Consider the following 22285-nt stretch of genomic DNA (forward strand, 5'->3'; position numbering starts at 1 on the left):
AAATAATATATTCATCATGTATAAATTATGTATCAACAATGTAGCTATCAAATACATGTACAAATATAATTTTAAAATATAAAAATACCTTAAGGATATATATATACCGAATACGAGTTTGATGCATAAATTGTACATTAAAGATGTATATATTAAGTACATTTAAAAAATGTATCTATCATATATAAATTATGTATCATCGATGTATTTATTACATGAATTTAAAAATTTACACTTTTAAATAGTAAATATACATCATTGATACACATTATATACAACTCAAAAAACAAAAATGTATCTATCATATATAAATTATGTAGTAAAAAAATGTATCTATCATGTATAAATTATGTATCAACGATGTATCTATAAAGTGCATTAAAAATGTATCTATCATGTATAATTTATGTATCAGAGATATATACATATAAAAACGAACCGATCGAATCACTCCATTGATTCAATTAAATCGATAAAAAAAAATGTATCTAGCATGTATAAATTATGTATCAGAGATGTATCTATAAATTATATTAAAAATGTATTTTTTATGTATACATTATGTATCAGAGATTTATAAATATAAATAATACATCTCCAACATTTTAATAATTTTTTTTGATATCTTGAATAATTTTTCGCCCAATATATTTTTATAAATATATTTTCAAATAATTTAAAAAACAATTTAAAAGTTATTGAATAATAAAAAGTTAAAATAAAAATTTATTTAAGCTTATAGTAAAATAAAAAAAAGCACTAGACAAGCAGTAATAGAAGACATGAGCAAAAAAAATGAAGAAACAAAAACAAAAACAAAATTTAAAATAATAAAAGCAAAAAAATACTAACATCAAAATGAAAAAAACAAAAAGCAGGACAAATTGGTCAATTAAGCAAAGATGCAGAAGGCATCCGACCCATATGCCTAATTGGGCCTGACGCGCGCAGAGACAAGTAACCATGTTTTCTTCTAAGAGAAAATTAGGGAAAACACTCTATTTTCTAAAATAATAGTAAATTATACCTCAACAAGGAAAAGATAGAAAAAATACCTCAAATTTTTAGCACTTTTATTTTTTTACTCTAAAGTCTTTTTTTATTATAATAATACTTATTTCTTATTATTTTTTTACTCTAAGTATTTTATTTTTACTCTCACATGTATATCTTCCTTTTTTCAGATTTTTCTCTCTCTCCTCTCTTTCTTTCTCTTTCTCTCTCTCTCTCTCTCTCTCTCTCTTCTTCTTCTCCTTCATTTTTTCTTGTTTTTCAATTTCTTCTTCTTTTTCATTTATTTTTTTCTTCTTTATCACGCCGTTGCTCCGCCTTCGCCGATCCGCCATTACTTCGTTGTTGCTCCGCCTTCGCTCCGCCTTCGTTTCGTCTTCACTCCGCCGTTCTTCCACATTTTAGCGATTTTTTTAAACTCGTGGTGATTATTACGATTTATTTTAACTTTCAGATCTAAAATAATTGTTCTTAATTTTTTTAGTTTAAGATCTGAAAATCTGCATTAAAAACGATTTTATAATGAAAAAAATGATTTTCTGCAGAAAAAACGATTTTCTGCAGAAAACAGCGCCTGATTATCATATTGTTATCACTATGACGTTATCATATCATTATCATAACACTGCAGAGAAAAATGATTTTCTGTCAAGAAAAATGCTTGATTATCATTTCAGTATCATTAACGTTAGCATAACTGTATCATAACGTTATCATATCAATACCATAATATTACGTGGTTATGATAATAATATGATAAGGTTATGATATAGTTATGATAAAGTACGTCATGTTATGATAATAATTTTTGATATTGTTATGATAAAGTATATTGTGATAATGTTATGCTAATAGTATGATGATAAGTTTATGATAAAAAGTTAAGATATAGTTATGATAATGTACGTTATGATAATATTATGATAATATTTTATGATAATGTTATGATAAAGTATATTTATGATAATGTTATGATAATTTTTATAAGAATAGGTTATGATAATAGTATGACAAAGTTAATGATAATAGTATGATAATGTACGAAAAATAATTTTTTATAGAAAAATTATGATACCGAGATGATAATATCACTGCTGTTTTTATAATAATATTATGAAAAAATTATTTTTTTTATAGATTGTTTTTTTATATTTTTAAATCAGTGATTAAAATAATTAATTTTTTATTAATTACAACTGAAATTAACATAAATTATTAAGAATATTTATTTTAAAAAATGATAATGTGATGATAAGGTTATGATAATGTGATGATAAGGTTATTATTATTAAAAATGATAATATGATGATAATAGTATGATAATGTGATGATAAGGTTATGATGAGGTTATGATAAAATTCGTAAAATTATGATAATATTATAAAAAAAAATACAAAAAAATCATTTTTAAGGATTATTTTTTTCATATTTTTAGATTTGAAACTAAAATGATCATTTTATAATCAATTGCAAGCTGAAATTAACATAAATTGTGAAAAAATATTTATTTGTCATAGAATTGTTTTGATGTATTATTTTTTTATTGCAACTTATTTAAATCTAGAACTAAAATAAAAAAATCAAATTATAAAATAAAATATAATAATTCAGAATTGATTGTATATTTTTAAAATTAAATACATGGTTGAAGATGATATTATCTAGAAAAAAAAATAAGAGAAAGGAAAAAAAAAAGTGGAATAAGAGAAGAAAAAGAAGAGAAGTGAAAGGAAAGAGAGAAAAATAAAAGAGAGAAAACATGTGAGATGTGTGTAATATTGCATGTGTTATGCACTGAGAGTAAAATAACAAATATTTTGTACACGGGAAGTACACAAATAAATAAGACAAAATCATGAGGTATTTTTGTTAACTTTGGCGTGTTGGTACATTAATTCATATTATTTTTGTTTTTTAGGTAAAATCCTAAATCTCTCTTCTTCTAACCCACATGCCTCAGCCTTAAAGATTTACATATTAAAAGACACGCGTTTGGTTCAAGATAAGAATGGCAGTGAATGAAAAAAAAGTGGTAGTAATGTATACATAATAACTTAAGTGGTAATTGATGAAAAGAACTATCATATTATGGTTTTTTTTGTTATTTTCTCATAAATAAAATAGAATAAAATAAAAATAAATTTTTAAAATTTATTCTATCAAGACTGTATCTTTTTCTCTTCAATTACTTTTTTTTTATTTCTGCACAAAAATTTTCTATTGTTATTTGTTGTGGAAAAATATGGATCAAGTAATATGATTTGCAACACTTCATGATTTCATACTAATTTGCTAACGAAGCTCAACAAAATTTTAAACAATAATTGCAGAAAGTATAAGCCGATTATCAAATGGTAAAAGGTTCCTTAGAATATATATACAATATAGTCAAGTATTTAAGAACAAATTATAAAGCGAAATAGCACATTTGTAATGTTATTAACCGAAAATTAAAGATTAGCAAAAAAATTAAGAAACTTAATAGAGGACGATATATCACCTTAAACGTTAGAGGAAAGTCTATATTGCTAATTCAGGATGACCTTAAACGTTAGAGAAAAGTCTATAAGATATTATTAGAAGGTAAAATATTGACTTATATATTTCTTGATTTGTAGAAGACGACATATCATTATCCACAACTTTACTATATATCACTGATGTATTCCTCCATTGAAGTGCAAATTGATCACTTAGACAAAAACCTTTTATCATTAAAGAAAACAATAGTTTAGAAATAGATTAAAACTCAAACCTAAAAGATGAAAGTTCATAATAGTTACCTAAATATCAATGCATATGGTGGTCATAAATTAACAAATCAAACTCAAAGTTCAAATTAGTTATTTAAAAATCAAAGTTTAAGGTGATCCCGAATTAGCAATATAAGAAAAAAAAAGGGCCTAAAAATCAAAATATAATCCAGAATATGAAACACTTCAAAATTCAACCTGATTAAAATATGAGGTATTGAATTAGCGTTATAAAGAAAAAAAATGGATGAAAATTGAAAAAAATTCATACCTAAAAGATGAAACTCTTCGACGTACAAATTAGAAACTTATTAGAATAAAACTTAGAATACAGAGAATAAAAAACAAACAAAGATTTTATTTTGGGGTTTAGAAGTTGATGCAAGTTTAGAAGCTAATCACCGGCTGCTATCATAAATTGAATTGACATAAAATAATAAAGATGCTAAGCACAGTTGATATATTTTGTTTTTCTTTTGGGTTTAAGAAGTTAATATAAATTAGACAATTTACCCACTTAAGTAATTGCTAAATCCACAATTTGTAAGCACTTAAAATAAGAAATTTTATATCAGAAAATATTTATTTTTGTTTTTTAATGATTTAACTTTCGTGTTTTGTCACATTAAATATTTGTGTGTGGTCTGATTATTTTACGCTTGATAATAAAATTATGTTATTTTTGTATTATAAATATTAATCCGTTTTTGCAAATTATGATTTTTATAGACATTTTGAACCGGATTCTGTTTTTATTGTGATTAAATCTTTTTTAAATTTATATACATGACTCTCGTGTTGGAAAAAAAAATCGGTTTGATTCGAATTTGGCTATTAAAGGAACACAATTTGCAAAACGGATTATATTTGCTAATTTTGAAAAATTTGGTTATAACTAAGAAAAGTCGTAAACGTTTGATATTTTTATAGGGTTGGCTTTATAAAAATGTTGTTTAAACCTAATGGACAAATAGTTTAAAATATATTAATTGGCATAAATTTTATTAAAACATCACTTGATGTTATTAATTAAGTAATTTTTTTAGGAAAAAAAAACATAAAGCAAAAGCTATTTACTCACATAATAAGTATAAAATAAGATTAACTTTGATAAGGAATTTTTTGTTCATTAAATTATAAGATATTGGAGTAAAATTTAAAACTTGTATTTAGAGATTAAGTTCACAAATTTGCTTTTATATTAGACATTAGAGAATAATAAGTTGCACGTGAATATTGTCAAAGTGATAGATTTCTATTAATATTAATGAATTGTAAAAGAGAGATGCATTTGCTAACTTCACTGATGCCAAAAAAAATGTTAGGAATAATTGAATGATTGTTATTGATAAATCAAATTAATAAGAGTTGTTTTTTTAATAAAATGAGTAGTCTATGTAAATTGGAAACTACTTAAAGAAGTAAATTTAAATTTAATAGTTTAGATAAAGTGAGAATTCATGAGACTTTTCTATTTGATGAGAATTAATGAGAGCGCTCTATTTTATAGAATCAATGAGAGAGCTCTATTTTGTAGGAATTAATGAAAGGGCTCGATTGGTGCTCTCAATTATATAAGTATATAGATATTTTATAAACTAATTTCGCATTACGTGCTATGCACATGGCTAGTAACGTAACTCGTCAATGAACATATTAGTAAATTTATTATAATTCTATCAATTTTTTATTTATAATTAATAAGTATTAAATTAGTTAAGAATTTTAGTAAAAATAAATATAATATATTCGGTTATTAATTTTTTTTCCATACTTAATTTATTGAGAATATCACAAAAATACCACAAAAATGGCTCAACATTTCATACATTGTCACCTAACTCCATTATTTATCATTCCTACCACAAAAACACAAAAGTTTACAACAAACACCATTTCATTAAAAAGGTGACACATGGCAAACATGACATTATCTTGATAAAAAGGAATAAAAACAGCCAGCACATGTGATTGGCGTGTCATAGCGCGTCAGTGCGCGTCATAGCGCGTCAGAGCGTCAGCCAATAGCACGCAAGTATTAACAAATTATAGACACAGTTTTGTAATATCATCTGATACATCTCCGATACATCTCCGAGATATCATTGATACATTCTCCAAAAAGATAAAATTGACAGTTTTTTATTTATCTTTTAAAAATATATTTTGATTATATATCGTATTTTATTATTCCTGTATATTTATAAATATAAAAAAATCCACAAAATTATTCAAAGTAATATTTACAAAAATTAGAAAGTTAGTTTAATTAACTACAATAAATAATTATGTATCAATGATGTATCAAACAAATATATGTAAAAAATATATAGTGTGTAAATTTAATAAAAATGTATAAATTTAGTAAAAATGTATCTATCATGTATCTATTTAAATACATTTAACAAATAAATCTATCGTGTATAAATTATGTATCAGCGATGTATCTATTAAATACATTTAAAAAAATGTGTCTATCATGTTTATATATATATTTTTTTATAGAATTTGACGATGATTTATTTGAATATATCAGATATGTATCCACGCTATAAAAAATTATCCAACGATGGCAGTCCTTGAAACTATAGAACTTGACAAATCAAAAATGTATCAGCGATGTATTAAATATGTATCATATATGTATCGGCAATATATTAAATTATATGTTTGATAATTTTTCAATTTTTAACGTAATTTGACAATAGTCTTTTAAATATGTATAAATTATGTATCAGATATGTATCACATATGTATCCGATATGTACCAAATATTTATCGAATATTTTGTATTTCTAGTCATTTTTTTCCTTTCTTCCACCTTGGACTTCCGGTCAAACCATGAAATCAAACCGATCGAATATAAACAAAACAATAAATATAATAATACTAATTAAAATGAAATAATTATTTCATTTTAATTAGTATTATTACATATATGTTTATAAGCTTTTTAAAATATAAAAACGAACCAATCGAATTATGTATCATGTTTAATATTTTTTTATAAATATCATGTATTATTATGTATCAAAAATGTATCACGTATGTATTCGAGATGCATTAAATATATATCGGAGATGTATCAAATATTTATCGAATATTTTGCACTTATACTCTTTTTTTCCTTTCTTCCACCTTGGGCTTCCAATCAAATCATGAAAACAAACCGATCAAATATATAAAAAAACAATAAATATAATAATACTAATTATAAGCTTTTTTATATATAAAAACGAATCAATCGAATTAGTCAGTTAATTCAATTAATGTATTAAATATGTATCTATCATGTATAAATTGTGTATTAGAGATGTATTAAAATATATTCAAATTGCAATTAAATGTATATAAAACAATAAATATTTGTCTTATCGAATATTTTGCACTTCTACTCGTCTTTTCCCTTCCTTCCACCTAGGGCTTCCGGTCAAATCATAAAAACAAACCAGTCAAATATATATAAAACAATAAATATTTGGTTCATTTTAATTAGTATTATTGCATATATGTTTATAAACTTTTCTAAACATAAAAACGAACCAATAGTCAGTTAATTCAATTAATGTATCAAATATGTATATCTCATGTATAAATTATGTACCAGAGATGTATTGAAAATATATTTGAATTACAATTAAATGTATCAGAGATGTATCTATTAAATGAATTTTGAAAATGTATCAATCATGTATCGGAGATTTATCAAATATGTATAAAAGATATACATGTAATATATATAAAAAAAATTCGACACATGTCAAAAATGTATCAAATAAGTATTAAAAAAATATGTGTAATAAAATGTATAAAAAAATAAGAAAAAAAGTTCGAACAATCGATTTTTTTATCAAGAATATATATATCGGCAAAATATATTATACAGTATATGAGAGACATATCAAAAATATATTAGAGATATAAAAGAAAAAGAGTAATATATTTATATTTTTAAAATTTAAATTAAATTAATATTTTTAAAATTTAAATATAATAAATAAATTTATTGTACAATTTAAATGAATATATAAATATCTAATTTATATTAAAAAAAATAAAAAAAAGTGTGTCAGGTGCACCTGAATTTTGTTAAGAATGACCCGCGCGTGATGCGCGGGTCATTCATTATAGCAGATGGCACACTTTAAATTTGCAAGGTAGTGGACATGTGTAATGGAGGGCTTTTTTAGTCCTTTTTTATGCAGGGATCTTTTTGTATGCATGGATCTTTTTGATCCTTTTTTATGATTTCTCTTTATTATATAGGACATATGTAGTGGACACGTGTTTGTTTGGGAGAAAGGTGGTGTTGGTTGAAAAGTACAATAAAAGTTGGTATTTTGTGAAAGGAAAATTATACTAAAGTAAATAAATTAATTAATATTACATTATGTGTAATAGTGAGTCATTAATATGGGTTTTTTGTTATTTTCTCTAATTTATTCTTCTTTTGGTTTTATAATAACAATAATTAAATAATTAACTTAATTTTATTAATAATATCTTTAAAAATAATAAGATAAAAATTTAAATAATAATATATTGACCAAATACATTATATTAATTTTATAGTTCAATCAAACTAAAAAATAGGTATTCCTACTAATTTGGAGACAATTTAGTTATTTTTTACAAACTAAAAACTAAACTGGAGATAATTTAGCTACCTATTCTAATTAGGACTTTAATTACAATAATAATTAATTAAATAACTAATTAGTTAATAACTATAAAACCTTTATTTAGTAGTAAATTGAAAAAAATTATTCAGTAAATTTGCATGTCTCCCCCATCTGTGCTTTTATATATAGTACTAGCGTTTACACGTGGCGATATTTACATGACCCGTTATTTAAATTTAATAAAAATATTAATAAAATACTAAATTTTTAAATAGATTATTATAAATTATTTTTATTTAAATAGAAACTATATCACATTCATGATATTAATATGACCTGTTATATATATAATATTAATGTATTATTATCACGTGCTACGCACAATGCGAACCATACGTTTTGGAGTAATATTTCAATAATCTCTTTTTTCATGTGTCAGTTACCATATTTATATATGTTAATTAATTAAGCTATTACATCCAATTGTACTCTATTATAGTTAGAAGTGTAAAGCAGTAGGTTATTGATATACTTGTATGTATATTGCTGCGATACATGTAAATTGAAATTGGTTTTTTATTTGAATTAAACTACTTGTACTTCATTATTATTGATTTTATTTTATTGAGGAATTTGCACAAAACACTCTATTTTTAGATTTATTTGTTTTAAATACCTCAATTTTGAAAATTTATATTTTTACTCTCTTTTTGTAATGTTTCCATCTCTACCTCAATTAGAATTTTAACTTATTAGCATTTTTACTCTAGTCATGCAAGACACATGTGACTTTTATTTTTTTATCTTTTTCTCTTTCTTCCTTTTCTCTCTCTTCTTTTCTCTTTCTTCTCTTCTCCCTTTTTCTTCTTCCTCCTTTCTCTGCAACTTTTTTTTTTTTTAATAAAATTTCTTAACAATTTCTATCCAAAAATTCAAGATGAAGAATTCATTATGAAAAATTCGACCTAATTCGTCTCAAGAAATAACGAAGTTTTCCGTCGTCGCCATCGCCATCATTGATTTTTTTTTTCAGTATCTTTTTCTTCTTCTTTTTCCTTTTCTTCTTCTTCTTCTTCTTCTTCTTTCTATGTTGTTTTAATTGTAGTATCATTTTTTGGTATATTTTTCAATTTTTTTTGAAAAAATCGTTTTTTCTTCATTAATGATGTTTTGACATAGTTTTCAAACGTTTTTAAATTAATTTTAGAAATTGTTGAAAGCTGTTTTTTCGAATCTGTTTTATACTGTTTGAAACCTTTGTAAACGGTGTGAAACTGTTTTGTTGAAACTGTTTGAAACTGTTATTTTTTGACTGTTTGAAAGTGTTTTTTTAGAAAATGTTTTAGACTGTTTGAAACCTTTGTAAACGGTTTGAAAATGTTATTTTTGAGACTGTTTGAAAGTTTTCTTAGAAACCGTTCTAAACTGTTTGAAACCTTTATAAACTGTTTGAAATATTTTTAAATTGTTTGAAACTGTTTTTAGATAAAGGTTGCAAATTGTGTTTTATGAAACTGTTTGAAACCTTTATAAACTGTTTGAAACCATTGTAAACTATTTGAAGCTGTTTATTTGAAAACTGTTTGATACGCTTGTAAACTGTTTGAAACTATTGTATTATTTTTTTAAAATAATAATAAATATGTCTTCTGAAAATTGCATGAAACTGTTTGAAACTACATTTGAAACTGCATTTGAAACTGTATTTGAAACAGTTAGAAACCGTTTTTAATAGAATAAATAAATAAAAAATTATCAGTTTTCTTTATTTTTGATTACAAATTAAAAATTCGAGCGGATCGGATTTGAAACTAGCAATAAAAATTTAACAAATAGTAATAAAATCACATAAATTAATCTTCTAAAATATTATGAGCTGAATATTAGACTTAATTTGTTGATTTGTTATTTTTTTTTTAAAAAAAATATACTGAAAAAGATGAAGAAAAGAAGAAGAAAAAGAAAAAGAAAAAGAAGAAGAAGAAGAAGAAGACACTGTAAATAAGTGGAGTAATTTTTAGGTATGAAAACAAATAGAGCAGGGTATAAAACTAATTGGATGATACGGGTAGGTAGGTAAATCAAGTTCAAATATTGTGGTAGGTAATTGCTAATTTTTTTCTTATTTAGGTATTTCTCTAATTCTCTCTATTTTATTTAGTAAGTTATTGATATACTTGTATGTATATTTCTGCGATACATGTAAATTGAAATTGGTTTTTTATTAAAATTAAACTACTTGTACTTCATTATTATTGATTTTATTTTATTTTTTAATATTAATTATACCCTTAATGAAACCTACTATCGTAATTTTGCCCCACCGCCTTCTTTTTCCCACGTATAAGATAGTTATGAATAGATTAACTAATTTTACCTAAAACTAATGCACTTGCCTACTCACGTTTATGTAAAATAACTTGCTCGACCATTAGAACTGTTGGACAAAACATCATAAATTCTGAATATCTTAAACATGAAACTAAAGAAACAAATACCAACTTCATGTCTCAACTTGCAAATATTGAAGGACTGCAATTAAACAAGCACGGTAAAATTAAGAAAGCATTACCCCTATGAAAGCTTTGGCATCCAAGTCTATCCAAACTATTAACATATCAGGAAAATTTTGCATCATCCGAGTTATCGAACTATCAATATATATCAAGAAAATCTTTAATAAACCTATGAATCGCTTGATGCATTTGTACAGAACCTGTAACCATAATGGGCACAGATAACCGGGATGGTGTCACAAGAATGTTCAAAGAGAGCTGATCAATTCTGCTGAATAGGAAACCAGACCTTAAGCTATCAACAGCTTCAAAATCGAGAACAAGAAAAAAAATACTGACCTACAAGAAGATACCGACTATTGTTTGTTTGGTTGGTTGACCGAAAAATTATCTTCTGGCTGCCTTTGCCATATATAATTTGCAGCCTCTATCCACCGCGGATGGACCAAAAACTTATCGTTCTTCCGAGCCCAATGTGACTTCTCTGTTCCAGCTTCTGCCGAAACGACATGTGTTACTGATGGGCCAGGTTCTCGACAGCATGTAGCCCCTAACTGCTCCGCCATCTTCCAAAGATGGTGATTCTCAGCTTGGAATTGAGTCGGAAATACTCGACTAAATACAATTTTGCATCCCTTTAGCACATCTTTACGAACCATACCCAATACCTGAAGAACAACAAAGGATGCAATTATTCTAACCCATGTGACAGTTTATTTATAAACATAAAATAAATATGTGATCTAATTAGAGCCAAAAGTAATTACAGTTGTATTCGAAAAAAAGAAACAAATTAGAAGACATAATATAAACAAATTGATACCATAACACAAATTATAGAAAGCATAAATCTGTCTTATTTAAAAATGAACTCGCATGACGAAAAACAACTATCAATCAAGGAAGAGTATGGCAGGAAATGTGATAGGAAAGAATTCCAGGAATAATCCTGGGAGGGAATAGAATGCAAAGTATCCTTAAAAAGAATCGGTTGAGAATACTTTGACCTCTAAGAAACTACCATCTGTCTTACCTCCCTCACATCTCTGCCATCTAGATTGTCCGCTAGCTCCTGCAAAGTGATTTTCAGTAATATAAGAATCCAGCACAAATATAGGTCATATCGATAAAGACATGAAAAGAGAGGTCATACATCGAAGAACATCTGGTGAATTTTCCTTAAGACCTTGAGAATTGATGCAAGTGCTCCATCAGACACACTCTCATCACTCTTTATCTGTGAAAGAGATTTACATTCGAATCCAAATTGGCGACAGCTCGAAGCAAAGAAATGATATCTTTCCATCAGTATCAAATTTTCTTTATGCTTTGTCCAAGCCTAAATCAAATAAAAGTATCTTATAACCAAAGACATTAAAATGCAAAATACAAAACAGATGAAATACAGGAAAGGAAATAATGACCATAGTATGATACAAGTATAACTAGAAACCAGCAGAATTAAAAAGTTCAAAGAGTCAAACCATCTATTAACACTTGCGGCTTACCTAAAATATAAGTAGATCATTTCAAAGCAAATTGGCATGAAAAAACATCAATGTACAATTTAAATGATAAGAAATAAAATACTTAATTTTTTTTCCTCAAGCACTCACATTCTCTGTGTCATCAAGGATAAGAACAGCACTATCTTGACCGAGCACAATGTCAAGACCTTTTTGATGTCGTTGAGTTCCGTCATCGCGGGAAATAACTCTGTCGTGGAAGTACTTTTTTCCAGGATCAAGCAGCTTAGCCATTTCCTGCGCATATGCCCTGTCACCCATCGTGTAAATGTACATCTGAAACATCTGGCTTGCTTCTTTGAGAAATTCATGGACAAAGGGCCTTAACTTCGTCATCATATGCATGAAATCCAACTTGAAGAGGCTACCATTTAAGCCATCTATCCATTTCACACAAATAGAAAGTCAATTAAATGGCCCAGACTGCCAAGGATTACACATTAATGAGATTCGTCCAATGAACAGGACAGCTAGTTGGCCAGATCATGAGCAGTGCATACATCCAACAAAGTCCATCGACTCCATTCAGAAGGTACAATGCTGGACGTAAATGCAAACAATTTAAAACTTTTATGAGATCCCCAAATTAGTTTCAGTGTTTGCTAACCAAAACAATCAAGTAGAAGGCACAATTTTATAGTCTATAATACATATAACAAAGGATAGGCAGCAGTTACATATTCAAATCCCTTGATATACAAGTTCCAAAACGCGAAAAAGGTAAACATTACTCTAGTCTCACGGGTAAGGTCAAAGAACAGAGTCATAGAATCATTAGGAGAAGGACCTGATTGATTCTTCAGAAACTGGTCTATACGTTGCAGGAACAATTCTAATGAACAAAGGATCACTTTCACCCTTGAACTTGTGTCAAAAGATCAAAAAAGTCAAGCTAGAAAACCGGATCATTTATACCCTGAACTTGTGTAAACCGGCTCAAAAACACCCCTTTGCTGACATGGCACCTTAATTGGAGAGTGAGTCTTAAATTGATCATATTTTACACTAATTAATCAATAATTAATTTAAATACTCTAATTAATTATACTTCAGTACTAATTAAACATAAATAAACTCTAACTATTTTAGAGTTTTTTTTTACTTTTTAAAAAAAAATTAAATTTTTTTAATTCCGGCTGCTTCTCGAAAATCCATTCCTCGAGGAGCAGATCCGCTACTCGAGGAACAGAGATGTCGAAGAAGATGAACAGACCCAAATGGGTCTGTTCATCACTTCCGTTAATGGAAGTGATTCACTTCCATTAATGGAAGCAAGAGACCCATTTGGGTCTCTTCCTCAAGAGACCCATTTGGGTCTCTTGGTCACTTCCATCTGGGTCTCGTTCAACAAAATGAAGAAAGAGACCCAGATCTGGGTCTCTTTGAATGAACAGACCCTGTGGGTCTGTTCATTCGAAGAAGATGAACAGACCCACCGGGTCCGTTCCAAGGGGATCGTTTTTTTTTTGAGAGGGTCGGTTTTTAATTTTGAAAAGGTAATTTGATTTGTTGGGCATAAAAATATTTTTTACGGATTTTAATTTTATTAAATTATTGATGTTTATATAAATTAAATCAAAAAATAAATTTTTTTTGTTAAACAAATAACATTTGGGGGTTAATTTGTTATATAAAGTTTTAAATTAAAGGAATTAAATTGTTCTTTTTAGATTATTAGGTATTAATTTAAAATGTTAAAAAAATTAGGATCATTTTAAATTTTTAGCCATCTAAATTTATTATATGAAAAAAAATTAAATTGAAAGGATTAAATTGTTTGTGAATTTAAAATGTTTTAAAAAATAAAGACCAGTTTAAACTTTTAGCCATCTAAAACCACCTAGGAAAAAAACCACTATGAAAACCGGAGAGTGTATCTCACTCTCCAGGGTGAGAGTGGGGAGGGGTGTTTTCGACCAATTTTACACAAGTTCAGGGCATAAGTGATCCTTTTTTCCAGCTTTGGACGTTTTTGATCTTTTGACACAAGTTCAGGGGTGAAAGTGATCCTTTGTTCCAATTCTAATATACGTTTAAGTTTCCTCAAGTTTTATCAAGTCAGTGCAGAAACATACCTTGCACAGAATCTATTTGACTTTTCAAATAATCTTCTTCTGGAGTCAAGTGGATAAGCTGAGTAGAATTAAGCAGTGTATGGTCTAGATCAAGGACCAAGTAGAGCTTCCGGTTTCGTAACAAATTCTTTGTATCTGTGTTACGTAATCGCACAATTTCATCATTACCAAGCCTTAAACCCTGTGAAAACAAATGTTCTATCCACATTATATCTATAGTTAAGAAGAGATGCATGCGAAAGACGCAGAATACTGAAAATCTCTTAAATGTATGCAGAATGCTCAAAATCACTTTAGATTTAGGCACATAAATAACCCAATAATTTGACATTTGCTAAAGCATCTTCTTTCTAGCTCATAATTTTTTTATTCTTTTCTCATCAATGCGTGATATATTATTGAGAAAACATATCTATGTTCCAGTGAATGATGTAATAAGTAGAGCAGGGCGGATAAAATGTTCATTTTAATCTTTAGACCTTTAAAGAATGCATACCTTATGTATGTACCCAAGGGTGACACCTGTTTCCGCAGCCAACCTTTCTCCGCAACATATACACATGTCACCAAAAGTTCCTGGATGTGTGCAAGCAACCTTACTTGTGGATGCTACTACATCACAATAGATCAATACCGGTCAATAACAATGAAAAGAAAAAACAAGTTTAAAATGAACTCTTGACAGGGAAAAATGCACCAATCACACAATGGCTTGGACAAACATAAACAATGGACCAAAATGCAAATGCATAAGCATGCACCACCAGCTGCCCTATCACTTTCATTTTCCACATACATGGATAAAAAAGGCATTGACTGATACAATATAGATTCCCATTTCACAGGTGTTGGTGAGAAATAAAACTAGAGAATTTGAGAGCAAAAAAATAAGCTAGAGAGATGATAGAGGAAAAAAAAGAGAGATTTGAAACTACAAAAATGCAAAGAAGAATTCTTAAAACATATTTGCAAACCAATAGCCCATCTGACAAGTCAATAATTAACTACAAAACCTACTTGCCAAGTAAATCAACTATTAACTAATTCAAACTTCCACAAAAACTGTCATTTGGCCCATGCATTTCTGCATTTTTATACATAAAGTACCCACCACTCGTTTTACCACACATAAATAAACTAATTACAAGCTCCCTAAAGAAAAATGGCTGTATATTCCTATTAATAGAGACAATAGGTTCCATGTGAACTAGATTGTTGTTATTTGACTATTCAAATAAAATAAGTTTACAATTCAGTGTTCACTATAGAAAATGCAAAAATATTCACTTCTCAGAGCAGAATAGTTCATTCAATTTCAATTAGAAAAAAAAAAACAGAACTTCTGAAGTGTACTGTTCCAGTTTGTTTGCTTTTCATTCTTGGCAAAATTAAGCACATTTAATAAGAGATATAAGAAAATGCAAAACACAAATTACCCGAGTTTTGCTGTATATGTATATGAGAAGTTGATGCCTCGAGGTTGTCCTGAACAGTCTCGCTGATCTCCACTCGAGCCCTCTTAATTCTGTTTCAGAAAAAAAATTAAAAATCAAGCAAAGATAAAAAAAAATCAAACAGAAACAATAAATACCGGTTGGCTAAGGTGTCATCATCATTATCATCGCCCCATGAATCAGAGTCATCATCATTATCATCGCCCCATGAATCAGAGTCATCATCATTATCATCGCCCCATGAATCAGACTCCACCTCCTTGTCATCATCCTCATTCTCAGCAACATTCTTCGCTTTAGAAGAAGAATCAGACCACGAGTCCAATTCACCATCCAAAAAAGTAGCGAAATCATCACTGCTCGATGAATGCGAAGAGCGCACCGGAGAATCAGTCACTACACTCATCTTCCTGAACAATCAACATATTCATACAATACAATACTCAGACCTTACAACTAATAAATAATTATTGTTATGAACAAAAAATGGCAACAACAAATTGAACGAAATCAATTGAAATTGAAATCGGCAGTACATTAATCGTTAAAGCAGAGAATCGAAATTGATAGAAATCTTTAGTTACTAAAATGAGAATTCAAAATTAAAATCGACCAGAGAAATCGAAATTGGCAGTTAACTCTACTGGACCTGAATCAAAATTAAATTTGGCAAAAACACAATACCCAGAGCAAGAAAGACAGCTCAACGGCGAGCAGAGCTTGTGATGCGCTTTTGGGCGGTGCGACGACGGGTAGTGGAGGCGGTGATCGGAGGAGAATGAAAGAATAAGGTACTATTAGTGATCGTGGTCTACAGTCGCTTATGCCTAATTACGTTTTAAGATAATTAAGTTTCAACCTTATCTCTATACTAAAATGATTAAAAGACGAATTAGGATCCTCTCAAGTTCATTTCAACTTGATAGGGTAATATTTACGATCTACATCATTCATTGTAAAATGGATGGTGTAAATCAATTTAATTAAAATTATACCTTTTTAATCTACATCATTCATTTGATAATGAACGGTATAGATTTATTAAACATGACCCCTCAAGTTGAAATGAACTTGAGGGAATTCCAATCCAAGAAAAACCTAATCCAATTGGGAGTGGCTCCCCTCAAGTTCTCAATTCCTCCATTTCCCTCCATTCCACCGTTAGATATATGACACCACATTAAAATTTATCCAACGGTTTTTATTTTATTTAGTCATTTCTTTTTTCTGAAACTTCTGCAAATCTCTCTTATTAACCTAAGATCAAAAAGTGGTAATACACATTTTCGTCTTCATAAAAAAAATTATACGAACCCAGCACACTAACTGTAAAAATTGAACATAAAATTCATATAAATTTGTTACAGAATTGAGAATACTAATAATAAAGTTTTGATAAAGATTAGCTTTTGAAGAAAAATAGAAAAAAATAATAATTTAAAACATCTAAACATGCAATTCAATTAATTGCACCACAGACTAAAATTTCAAAAATTAGCTTTTCAAGAAGAACATGTAAAGCAAATCTACGCTTTGGGTATGAAACAACAGGAAGCCAAAATTAAAAAAATCAAATCTTTATCTTGATCCGAACTTTGGCACACAAAAAAAAATTATTTTGGCGCTTAATTTGATAGGGATTGGAAATGCAAATTAGTAATTTTCTAATCTTAAATCACTAAATAAAATATAACCGTTGGATAAATTGTAATGTGGTGTCATTTATCTAACGGTGGAATGGAGGGAAATGGAGGAATTGAGGACTTGAGGGGAGCCACTCCCAATCCAATTATTACCATTTGTTGTTGACCCAGCTAAATTCCAATTTTGTCCTAATTTTAGAAAGACATTTTTTTTCTAACGAATTGTATTAAATAATAATTTATATTAAGTAAATTAAAATCTTTCAAAAAAAGTAAATTAAAATTACCATTTTATTTAGTATAATTAAATAATAATTTTATAAATATTTATAAATTAATTTTTATTTAGCATAATTAAATAAAAAATTATGCTAAGTAATTATAATAAATTTCTTCTCTGTGTAAACTAAAATTATGCACATAACTCATACATGAATCTCAAAGTGGGTTTAGGGTTTTATCACATTTTTTTTGTAATTACTTGACTAATGTGTATCACACTAGTTAATTACTTGTTCGTTTCATTAATCGTCGATTTCGGTTTATTATTTGTATAATGGTTGCATTTTATCTATGTAAGCTTGTTCATCAGTTAATATTTTGAGTTTCCAGCATCACATAATGGTCAAAATGTATTTTATTTGAAGTCAAGACTTAATTTGTTGGCTTAATTCCTTAAAAAACCCTCACCTTGCATTTTTTTTTTCGTTTATACCCTGACCTTGTAAAAACACCATTTGTACCCAATTTTGAGTTTTTATGTTTCATCTCTACCCAAAAGCATTAAATTGTACTCTTTTCATTTGAAAAAAAGTTTAAAACAATCCTTTATTTTTAACTTATATACTAATTAGATATTAATATTATTAATAATACAAAAATACCATCTTTTTCAAAAAATTAAAAAATAATAATAATTTTTTTTAATTTTTTTAAAAAATATTTCGAATTTTTTTTTAATTTTTTTAAAAAATATTTCGAAATTTTTTTTAATTTTTTTTTAAAATATTTCCGACAAAAAATTAAAAATAATAATATTTTTTTTTTAATTTTTTATTATTTTATCAAATTAAAAAAAAATAATTAATTATTTGGATGTATTTGATTATTTTTTAAGTTTAAGGATTTATTTGTATATTTTAAAATAGAAAAAAGTATGTTTTAAACTCTTTTCCAAATGAAAAAAGTACAATTTAATGCTTTTGGGTAGAGATGAAACATAAAAACCCAAAATTGGGTACAAATGGTGTTTTTACAAGGTCAGGGTATAAACGAAGAAAAAGTGCAAGGTGGAGGTTTTTTAAGGAATTAAGCCTAATTTGTTAATGTTTAGGAAGTTTATTTTGCACTTTATTTTATTAAATCAAGTGTAGGGTAATGGCAGACAGCGATGGATATGAAGATGACTATGAGGATGATTATTATGGAGGATTCTACGGTTGGGATGATTATCATGGAGGATCTGTTGTGGAAGAAGAGTACAATGAAAAATTTTGATGTTCAGGGTTTTGATTTTGATGCAGAATATCACGGGGCTTCTAATGTCGAATATGATTTTTCTCCGTAAAGCAAAAGTACTCAACAAGATTTCTAATTTTTTTTCATGTTGTTTTTGTGCTATTCGGCGAGCCTTAAACTTTCGAGGGGATCCGTAGGTTGCACTAAAGGCCAAAGGAGGTGTTCCCTTTCATTTTTCCAAATTCGGCGTGATTCGTCACATGACCCCTAAAATCGACAAGATTTCGAATTGTGCTAATCGGGCGATTTCTATGTTTTATTTGGGTGAATACAGGCCAATAAACAATACACATTAGGCTTTAGCCTATGATCCCCTTCGGTCTAGGGCCAAATTCGATCGTTTAGGCCTTAAATATTGCGTTTTTTAATTTTCACTTATTATATGAATGTTGCCTTCGGGGCTAATAATCACCCATGGCACCTCAACTTTGGGGGTGCGGGCGCTAAACCCCCTGAAGTTTAAAAACGGGCAGTAAACCCCCTGAACTTTGAGGCGGCGCTCACTAAACCCCTTTTGGACGAAATATGACCAAAATACCCCTGGCGCCGTTTTTTTGGTCAACTGAGTTTTTTTTCAAAAAAAAAATAAATAAATAGTGGCGCCACGTCAGCTGCCACGTCACCAAACTACCCTAAAAAATTAAAACACCTAAAATACCCCTAAAACACCCAACCCAATCAAATCAACCCAATGAATTCAACCAAACCACTTTCACCCGAACCGCCATCACACCCACCACCACCGCCACCACAACTGCCGCCGCCACCATAACCACCACCGCCGCCGGGATCCGTTCCTCACTGAGGAACAGATCTGGATCTATTCCTCAGTGAGGAACAGATCCGATCTGTTCCTCACTGAGGAACGGATCCGTTCCTCAGTGAGGAACAGATCGTGGTCTGTTCCTCACTGAGGAACAGACGACGGTCTGTTCCTCGACGGATCTGTTCCTGAGGAACAGATCCCGCGATCTGTTCCTCTTGAGGAACAGATCCGGAAGATGACCGGAAAATTTTTCCGGTCATCTTCAACGGAGAAGATGATCGGAAAAATTTTCCGGTGTGGTCCGGTCGGGTGGAGGTGGTCCGGTCGGGTGTTGAGTTAATCTTTTGATTTAGATTGGGTTGATTTGTTTTTTTTTTCTTTTTCTAAATCAAATTAGGGGTATTTTGGGTGTTTGAAATTTTTAAGGTATTTTACTGACGTGGCAGCTGATGTGACAGTGTCAGATTTTTTTTGAAAAAAAGTAAGTTGACCAAAAAAACGGCGCCAGGGGTATTTTGGTCATATTTCGTCCAAAAGGGGTTTAGTGAGCGCCGCCTCAAAGTTCAGGGAGTTTACTGCCCGTTTTTAAACTTCAGGGGGTTTAGCGCCCGCACCCCCAAAGTTGAGGTGCCATGGGTGATTATTAGCCTGCCTTCGGAAATGGAAAGGCTTTCCAATTTGATGTCGAACCAGGGTTGTATAACTCTCTTGCGGGCGAGCCTCAAGCTTTCGAGAGGCATTCGTTGGTTGCACTAAAGGTGGAGATGAGGTGTTCCCCTTCGTTTTTCCGAATTCGGCATGATTCATCCCGTGACCCCTAAAACCAGCAAGACTTCGAAGTGTGCGAATCCGGCAATTTCTAGGTCAATTTTTGGGTGGAAACGGGCCAATAAACAAAATACATTAAGCTATAGCCTACGATCCCCTCTGGTTTAGGGCCAAATTTGATTGCTTAGGCCTTAAAAATTGCGTTATTTAATTTTCAGTTATTATATGAATGTTGTCTTTGGAAATGGAAAACCTTTCCAATTTAACATCGAATTGGGGTTGCAAACCTCTCTATATACGTGCAGCCGGGCCTTAAACTTTTGAGGGGCATCCAATGGTTGAATTAAAGGCACAATTTAGGTTTTCCCCTTCGTTTTTCCGAATTCGGCGTGATTCGTCCCGTAACCCCTAAAATCAGCAAGACTTCAAAGTGTGTGAATCCGGCAATTTTTAGGTCAATTTTTGTTGGAAACGGGCCAATCAACAAGACTCATTAATACGTAAATAAAAATAGTGATATTGTACCTTTCCATCTCGACTTAGGATTGGCCTCATCAACAGCTTCAAGATCTGTCATTTCTTGTACAAACCAAAATTGAACCTTAAAAATGGAGTGGAATAACCTCTCCTCTCTTTACAAGCAAATCTTGTCCACTGCCCATTTCTTGCAAAGCCCTACCGACTCTTCCACACCAACAATCACAGCAGGGGACACCGCCATAGCTAGAATTGATATATTTTTACGAGGTCTGTTAATCATTTTTAGAGCTAAAGAATGTTGTGACAAAAGTGCTAGCGATGGGGGCAAGGATTGTTGTTGAGGTGATTGATATCAGCATTGTGGAGGTGTGGGTTTAAAATTAGAGAGGTAGAGTGAGAACAAAGTAGGAAAACCGACTGCCATGCACTCAATTTTAGCTATTTATCCATAGAATCACATTTATGCTTTTTGAAAAATAAATAAATTATGTTTGATTTATGGAATTCATTAATTGTTTAAATTATCCATCTAACTAAAATCTCTTCAATTGAGATAATGCAAAATATATATTTTGCGTAATTTTGTTGGATGATTCATATAGTTTAAAGAAAATTGCAGAAAAGACTATTTTTAAAAATATTTGCATTGAGTACCTCAATTTTAAATCTTTACTTTTTTACTTTTTTTTTCTAATTGTTTTAGTTGTACTCCAATTAGGTTATATTTTATTTGTAAAAATACTCCTTTTTGAAATTTTGCCGCATAGTCCTGTTTTCCCTCTTCCTTCTCTTTTCTTGCTCGACGGTTTTTCTTTCCTCTCTCATTCGACGGTTTTTCTCATACTCGACGGTTTCCTATTTCTCTCACACTCGTCAGTTATCATCGGTATAATACTATAAATATCCTTCTGTGTTTAATCAATCATCTGATCCACCATTAAAATCAGGTATGTTTTAGGTTTTTACTTTTTTTGTTTATGCATGTCATTGTTTATTGTTGATTTCAATCCTTGATTGCTTTTTATATCAGCTTTTGTTTAGATTTTTTATTAGTTTTTGATTTTTATGGTTTTAGTTTTTCGTTCTGTGTTTCTGCATATCATCGTTCATATCTGATTTCAATTTTTGAGATAGTTTTATATATATATTTGAT

The 22285-nt window shown here is 29.1% G+C and overlaps 1 protein-coding gene across 6 annotated transcripts; it reads right to left on the minus strand.

Moving 5' to 3' along the window:
- Nucleotides 1-10970: 10970 nt before the first annotated feature.
- On the minus strand, nt 10971-21534 carry LOC126669055 (RNA polymerase II C-terminal domain phosphatase-like 4). Of its 6 annotated transcripts, XM_056104549.1 has the most exons (11): nt 21178-21533; nt 20940-21060; nt 16142-16367; nt 16095-16108; nt 15940-16028; nt 15000-15115; nt 14504-14684; nt 12519-12808; nt 12056-12241; nt 11936-11974; nt 10971-11570 (listed from the first exon to the last, which is right to left on the minus strand). In XM_056104549.1, exons 2-11 carry the CDS (start codon nt 20981-20983, stop codon nt 11259-11261), a joined length of 1497 nt encoding a protein of 498 aa, XP_055960524.1. In that variant the 5' UTR covers nt 20984-21060; nt 21178-21533; the 3' UTR covers nt 10971-11258. The 6 variants fall into 6 exon arrangements, with proteins under 6 accessions (XP_055960524.1, XP_055960523.1, XP_055960522.1 ...); XM_056104548.1 differs by having other exon boundaries at nt 15000-15112; nt 16095-16367; nt 21178-21534; XM_056104547.1 differs by having other exon boundaries at nt 16095-16367.
- Nucleotides 21535-22285: the final 751 nt, after the last annotated feature.

The sequence above is a fragment of the Mercurialis annua genome, linkage group LG2 (genome assembly GCF_937616625.2).
Source record: "Mercurialis annua linkage group LG2, ddMerAnnu1.2, whole genome shotgun sequence".
In the NCBI taxonomy this organism is placed as follows: Eukaryota; Viridiplantae; Streptophyta; class Magnoliopsida; order Malpighiales; family Euphorbiaceae; genus Mercurialis; species Mercurialis annua.

Coding starts and splice junctions, on each gene's coding strand:
- LOC126669055 (XM_056104547.1), bottom strand. CDS start 20,983: ATGCCCCTCAAAAGTTTAAGGCCCGGCTGCACGTATATAGAGAG. Junction 11,975..12,055: donor TTCACCAGATGTTCTTCGAT/GTATGACCTCTC, acceptor ATCACTTTGCAG/GAGCTAGCGGACAATCTAGA. Junction 11,571..11,935: donor ATGGCAGAGATGTGAGGGAG/GTAAGACAGATG, acceptor GTTGTTCTTCAG/GTATTGGGTATGGTTCGTAA.